The sequence below is a fragment of the Chiloscyllium plagiosum genome, unplaced genomic scaffold (genome assembly GCF_037043375.1).
Source record: "Chiloscyllium plagiosum isolate Xiang-an unplaced genomic scaffold, Cpla_swu_hap1 HiC_scaffold_20, whole genome shotgun sequence".
NCBI classification, from domain to species: Eukaryota; Metazoa; Chordata; class Chondrichthyes; order Orectolobiformes; family Hemiscylliidae; genus Chiloscyllium; species Chiloscyllium plagiosum.
In genome coordinates this window covers 57678496-57690598 of record NW_028270158.1, presented here as the reverse complement: position 1 = coordinate 57690598, position 12103 = coordinate 57678496, and the positions used below count along the sequence as shown (strand labels likewise).

General features: G+C 46.0%; 1 protein-coding gene across 1 annotated transcript in view; it reads left to right on the top strand.

Annotated features, from left to right (window-relative positions):
- The first annotated feature begins 5201 nt into the window (after nt 1–5201).
- Nucleotides 5202–12103, top strand: part of alg1 (ALG1 chitobiosyldiphosphodolichol beta-mannosyltransferase) — a 38501-nt gene continuing 31599 nt past the window's right edge. The window contains exons 1-4 of the mRNA XM_043711173.2: nt 5202–5496; nt 11228–11308; nt 11476–11579; nt 11671–11819. Coding sequence (XP_043567108.2) covers nt 5235–5496; nt 11228–11308; nt 11476–11579; nt 11671–11819 — 596 coding nt within the window. The 5' untranslated portion in view covers nt 5202–5234. The remainder of the gene's footprint in view (nt 5497–11227; nt 11309–11475; nt 11580–11670; nt 11820–12103) is intronic.

The following is a 12103-nucleotide window of genomic DNA, read 5'->3' as shown; positions in this document are numbered from 1 at the left end:
TTGAACAACACTTGGAGGAAGCACTGAGGGTGGCAGGGGCATAAACTGTAACTCTGACTGGGGAATTTCAATGTCCACCACCAAGAATGGCTCAGCAGTAGCAGTTCTGATCAAGCAAGGCTGGGTCCTAAAGGATGTAGGTGCTAGACTGGGTCTGCGGCAGCATGTGGCTGTTCAAGAACTCAGCTTACCATCATTTCTCAAGGGGGCAACCAGGAATGCACAGTAAATGCTGGCCCAGCCAGCAATGCCCACATCCCATGAATGAATAAAAGTATACAAATGTAATTCCAACAATTCTAGTTGTCGTGTAGCTTTTTTGAATGCGCTAAGTAAATCATTGTAGCCAGATGTGCAGATGCTAATTGGCCAGAATTTGTCTCGTGGAACATCTCAAGCATGCCTGAGCTAGAATTTTGCCTCACTCAATTATGTTGGCTGCAAATTGATCATGGTGAAGTCAGTGGGGACATCTGAGGCCTTGATAAAGACAGGTCTAACATTCTATTTCCTTGACTTCTGAAATTAAAGAATATTGGAAAAGAATTAGAGGAAGAATGGAAAAAAGAGAGTGAATTATGATCAAAGTGGGTGCAGGAGAAGACGGAAAGGAAGATTGGACCAATTGAGAGAAGACAAGGGAAAGAAAAAGTAAGAAAAGAAAATTCAAGTAAATAAGATACAAGTTGTGTTATATTTGAACATTCCAAGAGTGGTTGAGACAGAGAGAAATTCAGAACAAGCAGAATCAGTGATTCAAATATACACTTTCCTTATAATTTTAATGGACATCATTACAGATATATTGGAGTGTTCTGGGATTGCAAAAGATTCAACAGATAGAGAGGGGAGAGGCCCTGGAGGGATTGAAAGATGACAGTTTTAAAAATGAAGTGTTGCTGGACCAATGTAGGTTAATGAACTCAGGGGTGGTGGATGAATAGGATTGCAAGGTTTGTGAAGGTTTGTAGCTCAGGTTGAGGTTTAGGGTGTAGGTTTGCTCACTGAGCTGTCGGTTTGGTATCCAGACATTTCATTACCTGGCTAGGTAACATCATCAGTGGCGACCTCCAAGTGAAGCGAAGCTGTTGTCTCCTGCTTTCTATTTATATCTTTCTCCTGGATGGGGTTCCTGGGGTTTGTGGTGATGTCATTTCCTGTTCGTTTTCTGAGGGGTTGATAGATGGCATCTAGATCTATGTGTTTGTTTATGGCGTTGTGGTTGGAGTGCCAGGCCTCTAGGAATTCTCTGGCATGTCTTTGCTTAGCCTGTCCCAGGATAGATGTGTTGTGCCAGTCGAAATGGTGGTTTTTTTCATCCTTGTGTAGGGCTACGAGGGAGAGAGGGTCGTGTCTAGGAAATAAAATTACATATCTCCTAAGAAAATTACACAATTCCCGACGATTAAACAGGACAGAATTCCAGAAAATGAAACCAGACGGGACCAACACCCCACAATTCTATGGACTACCAAAAATCCATAAACTAGGAGTCCCCCTCAGACCCATAGTCTCACAACCCGGAACACCAACTTACAGACTGGCCAAAGAATTACACGCAAGACTGAAATACCTAGTAGAAGAGTCACAGCACTCCATCCACTCCACCCAGGAATTCCTAAAAATCATCAAAAACACCAAAATAGAGGAAGACGAAGCAATGATCTCATTCGACGTAACAGCACTGTTCACCTCCATCAACATCGACCTGGCAAAGGAAACACTTACCACACTTTTAGAAGAGACCATCACACACACTCCAACCACCATCAATCACATCACCAACGAAAACATCATGAAGCTAGTGGACCTGTGCCTCACCACCCACTTCACTTTCGACAACATAATCTACAAACAAACCAACGGCACACCCATGGGATCTCCGCTATCAGGATTCATAGCAGAAGCGGTAATGCAAAGGCTAGAACAAACAGCCCAACCAATCATCAAACCAAAAATCTGGGTCCGCTACGTAGATGACACCTTTGTCATCACAAAATGAAACAAGATAGAAGAGGCATTTAACATCATCAACAACACACTCACAGGCATAACGTTCACCAAGGAGGAAGAACCCGACAACAAACTCGCATTCCTGGATGTCACAGTCGAAAGAAAGGACAACGGAGAACTACAAACCTGCGTATACAGAAAACCGACAAACACTGACCAAATACTTAACTACACCAGCAACCATCCCAACACACACAAACAAAGCTGTATCAGAACACTATTCACCACACACTGCAGCACAGACGAACTTCGGAAAACAGAGGAGAACCACCTATACAATGTATTCAAGAAGAACGGATACTCAAAAAATACACTCTGCAGATTCCTCAAGAACAAACCACGACAAGCAGACCAAACACAGCCAGAAACCCTAACCACCTTACCATACATCAAAGAAGTTTCAGAAATGACAGCCAGACTACTAAGACCCCTCGGAATCCCAGTAGCACACAAACCCACCAACACTCTCAAACAAAAACTAACAAACTTAAAAGATCCAGTACAACCCATGGACAAAACCAACGTCATCTACAAAATTCCATGCGAGGACTGCCACAAACACTACGTAGGACAAACAGGAAGAAAGTTAGCCACCAGGATACACAAACACCAGCTAGCCACAAAAAGACACTCTCCCTCGTAGCCCTACACACGGATAAAAAAAACCACCATTTCGACTGGGACAACACATCTATCCTGGGACAGGCTAAGCAAAGACATGCCAGAGAATTCCTAGAGGCCTGGCACTCCAACCACAACGCCATAAACAAACACACAGATCTAGATACCATCTATCAACCCCTCAGAAAATGAACAGGAAATGACATCACCACAAACCCCAGGAACCCCATCCAGGACAAACATATAAATAGAAAGCAGGAGACAACAGCTTCACTTCACTTTGAGGTCGCCACTGATGGTGTTACCTAGCCAGGTAATGAAACATCTGGATATCAAACCTACAGCTCAGCGAGCAAATCTACACCCTAAATGAATAGGATTGATGTGAGAAGGATTCAGGTAGCAGTGTTCTGCATAAGTTCAAGTTTACAGTGAGTGTGGAAAATTGATTTTGGCCAGAAGAGTATTTGAGTCAAATCATGGATGAGGGTTTCAGCAAATGATGAGCTGAGGCATGGAGGAGTCAAAAGATGTTATGGAGATTTGAAGTTGAGCATCTTGGTGTTGGCTCAGGTCTGTTGCAGATGGTCCACCTTTGGCTTTGATAAGATATTAAGATTGCAATGGTCTGGCTTGACATCAATTGCCAGCAAACAACTGAGAGTTGTTAAACAGAGAATGGACTTTGTAATGTGGACCCCCAAATGTAATGCCATTGGTTTTTTTTGCCAAAGCATTGGAGAAAATTTCTGGTCATCCAACACTAAATATTGGGCAAGCAGTCTGATTACTTAGAGACAGTGGAGGAGTCAAGAGAATTGGCAGGGAGGTAGAGCTGTATGTCTACAGGTGGAATATGATGTCATAGTTGTGTGATTGGAGAAAGCAAACACTGAAGGTATTACCTTCCTTTTGGCTTTGAACAATTTTAAGATTTGTTTTTGCAGAGGGAAAACCCATAGCTTTTAGTTCAGTTCAAAGAAGACATGGCTGATATTATGGATTAAAACAGTTTGTCCTGAAGAAAGTAATTGGTTCAGAACAATTAGGAAATAGGTTTCCTCAGTGTAAAGGTTTTGCTTTGAAAATTCCAGACCAACAGTGTTTGGTTAGAATCCTGAAGCAGTAAAAGAGCTAAGAAAATTTAATCTCAATTGTGTCATTAATCAAAGCATGTCCACCAAGCTGTCAAGCCAGGGAATACCAGCCCAACCCTGCCCTCTAAACCCTCCCAATTTCTCTCGTGCCTTCTCACACTAGCCCCCACCATCTCTAGCCCCACATCCTCACTCTAGCCCCCCTCACACCAGCCCCTTCCCCTCTGTAGCCCCTCTCCTTCTAGCCCCTCCTTCCCTCTCTAGTCTGTATCCCTCCCTCCAGTGCTCTCACAGTCCAGTCCCTCACCTTCTCTCTGGCCCCTACCTTTCCTCTGGAGCCCCCCAATAGCCCCTCCCCTCACTCCACACCAATCCCTGTAACCCCACCCCCTCACTCTATGTCCCCCTCTCCCTGTAGCTCCTTCTCCTCACTCTTAATTCGCCCCCCCCCCCCCCCCGACTCTAGGCCAACTCATCTCCCCCTTGTCCCACCCCCAGACTAGCCCCTTCTCTCTCCCTCTGTTCTCTCTCCTCCAATCCCTTCACCTTTCCCTCAGGCCCCACTCACTAGCTCCACCTTACCACAGTGGCCCGACCTTCACTGGATCCTCGTTAACATCATCCTTCACTAGCCCCAACACCTTAATGAACCCATGCCTCACTAGCCCATCACCTCGCCAGCCCCATACCCACTCCAGCCCTGTCCCCTCACCAGGCCAACCCCTTCACTGGCCCCGCCCCCTCACTAACCCCACCCCTCTCAGCACATTCCCCCCACAGGCCCCGCCCCTTATTGGCCTCACCCCTCATTGGCCCTTCATCCTCACTAGCCCTCTCCTTCCCCAGCCACTCATCTCTATTCCCGCCCACCAATGACCCCGCCCCCTCGCTAGCCCCGCCCCGCACTGACCCTTCACCCACACTCGCCCCTACCCTGCCGTGGCCACCCATTACTAGCACAGCCTCCCACTAGCCCCGCCCCTCTTTGACCCTTTACCGTCACTAGCCCCGCCCCCTCACTAGCCCCGCCCCACACGGGCCCTTCGCCCACAGCAGCCCCGCCCCTTCCCTAGTAATCATTACTAGCCCGTCCCCTCACTAGCCCCGACCCTCGTTAGCACCCTCCCTCCTCACTAGCCCCGCCTCTCACTAGCCCCGGCCCACACAGGCCTTCGCCCACAATAGCCCCGCCCCTTCCCCAGTCTCTCATCACTAGTCCGTCATCTTACTAGCCCCGCCCCTCGTTAGCACCCACCCTCCTCACGCAGGCCCTTCGCCCGCAGTAGCCCCGCCTCTTCGCCCACAATAGTCCCGCCCTTTCCCCAGTCTCTCATCACGAGCCCGTCCCCTCACTAGCCCCGTCCCTCGTTAGCACCCTCCCTCCTCACTGGCCCCGCCCCACCTCCTCACTGGCCCCGCCCCACCTCCTCACTGGCCCCGCCCCACCTCCTCACTGGCCCCGCCCCACCTCCTCCCTAGCCCCGCCCCCCGCTGACGGTTGCTATGGCCGGCCTCTGGGCCTTGGTGCTCCTTCTCCCGCTGGCGGTGCTGTCCGCCGCCGGACGGGGTTGTCTCCCCGCGCTGTGCGGGGCTGTGCTGTCGGCGGGGGCCTGTGTGATACTGGCCCGTTGCCGAGCGGGTGGCGGTCCCTGCCGCAGGGTGTGTGTGCTGGTGCTCGGGGACCTGGGCCGCAGTCCGCGGATGTTGAACCACGCGATGTCCCTGAGCCGGAATGGCTTCACGGTGACTCTGCTCGGATACCCTGGTAAGTGTGTGATTGCTCCGGGTAACCACCGAAAACAACCAGCCCTCTGTGTGCCAGGGTCTCCTCTCAATTAACCTCAGTCATAAACTGATGGTAGGACATTCCCACAGTAATCAAAACTATGATTAAAATAATATAAACATCTGATTGTATAACATTGCAGAAAGAGTATTTCCCTGTAAAGTACTGTAAATGCATCATTTGCCTGTCTAATAACGCCCTAAGATGCTTTAAGACCTCAATGGTGTTCTTCCATCCAAGACTAGATTATCAAGTCTTTACTGCATTTTCATAGCAACCTATCCTATCCACTGTCTATACTGAATAATAGAAGGCCGTAAACATCACTTCTGACAGCTTGGAGACACTGCCCAACAATAGAGGGAAATGGCCAAGGTGGGCCCATATGGGTTACGGTGAAGGTACGGTTAGTCAGTTTGTAGACATTGGGGGCATAGTGGGCAGTGGAGAAGGTTTTCTAAGATTGCAGAAGGATCTTGATCAAATGCGTCAATGGGCTGGAAAATGCCAGGGAGTTCAATCTGGATAAATGCGAAGTATTGCATTTTGGTGCAACCAAGCAAGGGCAGGGCTTATACAATTCATGGTGGGGCCTTGGGGAGTGTTGTAGAACAGAGAGAACTAGGGGTGCAGCTACATAGTTCTTTGAAGTTTGTGTCATGTGTGGACAGGTTGGTTAAAAAGGCATTTGGAACTCTTGCCTTCATTGCTCAGACCTTTGAGTAGAAGAGTTGGGATGTTATGTTGAGGTTGTACAGGACATTGGCAAGGCCTCTTCTGAAGTACTGTGTCCAGATCTGGTCTCCAAGTTATAGGAAGGATATTATTAAGCTGGAGAGGGTTCAGAAGAGATTTACCAGGATGTTGCTGGGTATGGAAGCTTTGAGTTTGAAAGGAAGTCTGGAATCTTTTTCACTGGAATGTAGGAGGTTGAGAGGAGTCCTTATAGAAGTTTATTATAAAATGACAGGAAAAGAAAGAGTTAATGGTAGTTAACTTTTCCCTATGATATGGGAGTTCAAGATTAGGTGGCACATTTTTAAGGTAAGAGGAGAAAGATTTTAAAAAGACATGAAGGGCCAATTTTTTTACAGAGAGGTGTGGAATGAACTTCCTGAGGAAGTGGTAGATGTGGGTACATTTACAATATTTAAAAGACATTTGAATAAGTACATGAATAGGAATGGTGTGGAGGGATGTGTGCCAGGAGCAGGCAGGTGGGACTAGTTTAGTTTGAGATCATGTTCAGTGTGAACTGGTTGGAATGAAGGGTCTGTTTTCGTGCTGTGTGAGTCTATGTAGTAACTTGACAACAGGTGCCACCTTAAAAGCAACAACCCTCAGAAACACAGTAACGACCACCTCGCACGTGGCAGAACCTGCCTCTCTTGGACTGATCTCTCTAGCCATTCGCAAAAGTGGGGTGCTATGTGAAACTGCCCCATCACAAATGTTTTGATGCATATCCAACACCTCATCTAGATGGAAGGATGACAGTAAAGTTCACACAGAGTCACAGAATTGTTAAAGCACAGAAAGAGGCCATTGAACCAAGGTATCTACGGCGGCTATCCAAATAAGCATTTCACCCAGTGCAGTTCTCTGCCTTCCCCCTGCAACCTTGCAAAGAGCAGTCTAATTGCTTGCTGAATGACTTAATTGATCCAATCTCAATCATACTGTCTGGCAATGCATTCCAGACCTACCCATTCATTATGTAAGAAAAGTTATTTCTCATATCAATTTTGCTTCTCTTATTTATTGTTATAAATCTGTACCCTTTTGCTCCTGATCTTACATGAATGCAACCATTTTCTCCCATTTACTCTGTCCAGACCCTGAATGATTTTGAATACGTCAGTCAAACCTCCTCTTGGCCTTCATTTCTCCCCAAGAAACAGTGTCCACTTCACTAAACGATCTTCATAATTAAAATTCCTCATTGTGGAATCATTCCTGCAAACATCTTGAGCACTTTGTTCTGTCTTTCTATGCCTTCATATCATTCCTAAAATATGATGGACAAAACTGAACGCAATACAGCAGCTAAGACTGAACTTGTATCTTATACAAGTTGAATATGATTTTCAAAGTTTGTGAGAAGATTTGAATATGATTTCTTGCATTTGTACTCTGTGAATTAATGAAGAAAGACACAAAGGGAATTTGTTTTGAAATAGGGACATTTTTGTACAGCACAGAAATAGATCCTACAGTCGAGCTTGTGCATGCTGACCAGGTTTCCCATTTGCCTGCATTTTGACCAATCTCCCTTTAAATCTTTCCGAGTCATGTACCTGTCCAAATATCTTTTAAATGTTATTATACCTGCATCTATCACTTTTGGCAGTTCATTCCACATACAAACACCCTCAGTGTGAAAACCCGTTGCCCCTCAGGCCCCTTTTAAGACTTTCTCTTCGCTCCTAAAAATGTTGTCCTCTAGTTATGAACTTCCCTACCCTAGGGAAAAGGCTATTCACCTTATCAATTCCCCTCATAATTTTGTAAACTCCTATACAGTCAGCTCTCAATCTCCAATGGAAAAACTCCCAGCCTATCCAGTCTCTCCTTATAATTCAAATCTCCAGTCCCACTAACATCCTGATACATCTTTTCTGCACCCTCTCCAATTTAATAATAACCTTCCTATAGGCGATGTGGGTACTGCAGATGCTGGAGATTACAGTCAAGATTAGAGTGGTTCTGGAAAAGCACAACAGGTCTGGCAGCATTCGAGCAACAGGAAAATCGACGTTTTGGGCAAAGCCCTTCATCAGGAATGAGGCTGTGAGCCTCGGAGGTGGAGAGATAAATGGGATGGGTGTGGGGCTGAGGAGAAGGTTGCTGACAGTGCATTAGGTGGATGGAGGTGGAGGTGGGGGTGAGGGTGATGGGTTGGAGAGGAGGGTGGAGCAGATAGGTGGGAAGGAAAATTGACAGATAGGACAGGTCTTGAGGATGGTGCTGAGCTGGAAGGTTGGAACTGGAGTAAGGTGGGGAGGGGAAAGTCCACATGGCGGGGAGAGGAAACTGGTGAAGTCCACATTTATGCTCTGGGGTTGAAGTGTCCCGAGGTGGAAGATGGGGCGTTCTTCCATCGGGCAGTGGAGGAGGCCCAGGACCTGCATGTCCTCAGCAGAGTGCGAGGTGGGAGTTGAAATGATTGGCCACGGGGCGGTGGGGTTGATTGGTGCGGGTGTCCTGGAGATGTTCCCTAAAGCGCTCTGCGAGAAGGCGTCCAGTCTCCCCAATGTAAAGAAGACCGCATCGGGAGCAACGGATACAATAAATGACTGTTGGAAGTGCAAGATGAAATTTTGATGGATGTGGAAGGCTCCTTTGGGGCCTTGGATGGAGGTGAGGAAGGAGGTGTGGACACAGGTTTTGCAATTCCTGTGGTGGCAGGGGAAGTGTCAGGAAGTCCTGGGCCACCTCCTCCGCCACTCCCTCACCACCCGCCTCGGAACACTTCAACCCCAGGGCATCAATCTGGACTTCACCAGTTTCCTCATTTCCCCTCTCTTTCCCCCCCCACCACCCCCCACCCCCCACCCCCACCCCCACCCCCACCCCCACCCCCACCCCACCTTACCCCAGGTCCAACCTTCCAGCTCAGCACTGCCCTCATGACCTGTCCTACCTGTCAATCTTCCTTCCCACCTATCTGCACCACCCTCCTCTCCAACCTATCACCTTCACCCCCACCTCCATCCACCTATTGCACTCTCAGCTACCTTCTCCCAGTCCCACACCCCTCCCATTTATCTCTCCACTCCAAGGCTCTCAGCCTCATTCCTGATGAAGGGCTTTTGCCCGAAATATCCTTCCTATAACAGGGCAGCTGGAATTGTGTACAGTACAACAAAGTGATCTAACATCCTGTACAACTGCAACACGATGTCCCAATTCCTAGAATAGAGTCCCTACAGTGTGGAAATAGACCGTTTGGCCCAACAAGTCCACATCGATCCTCTGAAGGTAATCCCACCTAGACCCATTCCCCCACCTTATTACTTTACATTTCCCCTAACTAATATACCTAACCTACACATCCCTAGACACTATAGGAAATTTAGCTTGGCCAATTCACTGAACCTGCACATCTTTGGACTGAGGGAGGAACCCAGAGCACCCAAAGGAAACCCACGCAGACATGGGGAGAATATGCAAACTCCACACAGACAGTTGCCCGAGGCTGGAATTGAACAATGGGTCCCTGGCACCGTGAGGCAGCAGTGCTAACCAAGCATGCCAAATGCCTTCTCTACCACCCTGTCTACCTGTGACACAACTTTCAAGGAAGTATACAGCCGAACCCCTCAGTTTCTCTGTTCTGCAACACTCCCCAGTGCTCTACCATTAACTGTGTACAACCTGCCCTTGTTCCTCTTGTATCAATGACATAATACTGGATCCAAACAGTATTTTACTTCGAAGTATTTCATTTTAAACACAAACATTTTCAGATTTTTAAATATTGTTCCTAATAAATCTGTTCAGAGATGTTGGAGAGTTGCTGAACAAAGAGACTTTGGAGTGCAGGTACATAGTTTCTTAAAAGTGAGGTTGCAGGTAGATAGGATAGTGAAGAAGGCATTTGGTATGCTTTCCTTTATTGGTCAGAGCATTGAGTATAGGAGTTGGGAGATTATGTTGCAACTGTACAGGACATTGGTTCGGCCACTTTTGGAATATTGTGTACAATTCTGGTCTCCCTCTATAGCAGTGATATTGTGAAACTTGAAAGGGTTCAGAAAAGATTTACAAGGATGTTGCCAGGGTTGGAGGATTTGAGGTATAAGGAGAGGCTGAATATGCTTTCTCTGGAGTGTTGGAGGCTGAGAGGTGACCTTATAGAGGTTTATAAAATCATGAGGGGCATGGATAAGCTTAATAGACAAGGTCTTTTCCCTAGGGTGGGAGAGTCCAAAACTAGAGGGCATTGGTTTAGGGTGAGAGGGGAAAAATTAAAAGGGACCTAAGGGGCAACTTTTTCATGCCGAGGGTGGTACGTGTTTGGAATGAGTTCCCAGAGGAAGTGGTGGAGACTGGTACTATTACAACATTTAAAAGGCGTCTGGATGCCTATATGGATAGGAAACGTTAAAGGGATATGGGCCAAGTGCTGCCAAAGGGACTAGATGAATTTGGGATATCTGGTCAGCGTGGACGAGTTGGACCAAAGGGTCTGTTTCCATGCTGTATGACTCTGACCTCGGGAGCAGATAGCACTTGAACACATGATTTGGAGGTGCTGGTGTTGGACTAGGTGTACCAAGTTAAAAATCTCATAACACCAGGTTATAGTCCAACAGGTTTAATTGGAAGCACTAGCTATCGGTGTGACGCTCCTTCATCAGGTGGCTGAAAGATGAAAGAGCAGCGCTCCGAAAGCTAGTGCATCCAATTAAACCTGTTGGACTATAACCGGGTGTCACTTGAACGCAGGTCTCCTGGGTCAGAACTGTGGTCACTATCATTGAGTCACAAGCGCCATTTTCAGACTTTTATTTTCACTTTTGTATACAGAGTGTTGTCACACCCAATCGAGCAGCTTTTCCACCAAATCACTGTGACTATTCTTTGCTTTTAACTATTAACCACCATCAGTAATTGCCTGTGCAGTCAATTAGGTATTTACATGCAAAGCCTACTATGGGCATTGTTACTTTCAGATATTTAATGGCTTTGTTTAAATTTCTTTCAGGTGCAAAACCTCATCGAGATATTTTAAGTAATGACAAGATTAACATAGTCTACATAACAGAAGTCATGACAACAATGAAATGTGAGTGTTACAGTTTCATATAACTTCAAAGTTCATTGGATATTAGTAAATATCTATACTTAGTTTGTCATTCGTGAACAATAATAATCTGTATGAAGACAGAGATTTTGTATATGTTTTGTAAACACCATTTTCAGATTATTAAAGTTTGTTTGTATATCTTCTAGTTGGATCTAAGATTTTCCAGTATGGGCTCAAAGTCTTTGTGCAGACTTTACAGATATGTTACATTCTATTAAAGATTGATGCTCCTTCATATATGCTCCTACAGGTAAAACATTTAATTTTTTTATATACTTTCTGCTGCATTTGCTGAACTACTTGAATGAAATGGTAGGAAATTCTCTTTATTTTACACACAGAATCCACCTGGCCTCCCTGCTATTGCTGCCGTATGGGCAGTATGTTTGCTAAGAGGAAGTAAATTTATTATTGACTGGCATAATTATGGTTACACCATAATGAGCTTGACACATGGAGATCATCATCCCATTGTGCTGATTGCCAAATGGTTCGTATTAAATGAGTTTCATTATGTAGTTCACTATTACTCTGTAACCTCTCCAGTCCAAAACCCTGGGGCCTCCAAGTCATTTTGAAAAATCAGAATTTTCTGAATTATTGAATGATGTTAGAATACCAAACTGCAAGTATATGAACCAGAAACACTATAGTTCTAAATTTTTACTTGAAATACAAATCAATGAAAAATGTTCTAAAGCATTTATAAAATGTATTTATTTATCCAGGTACCATATGTTCCACATTTCCATTCAGGCAGGAACTAGGAGGTCT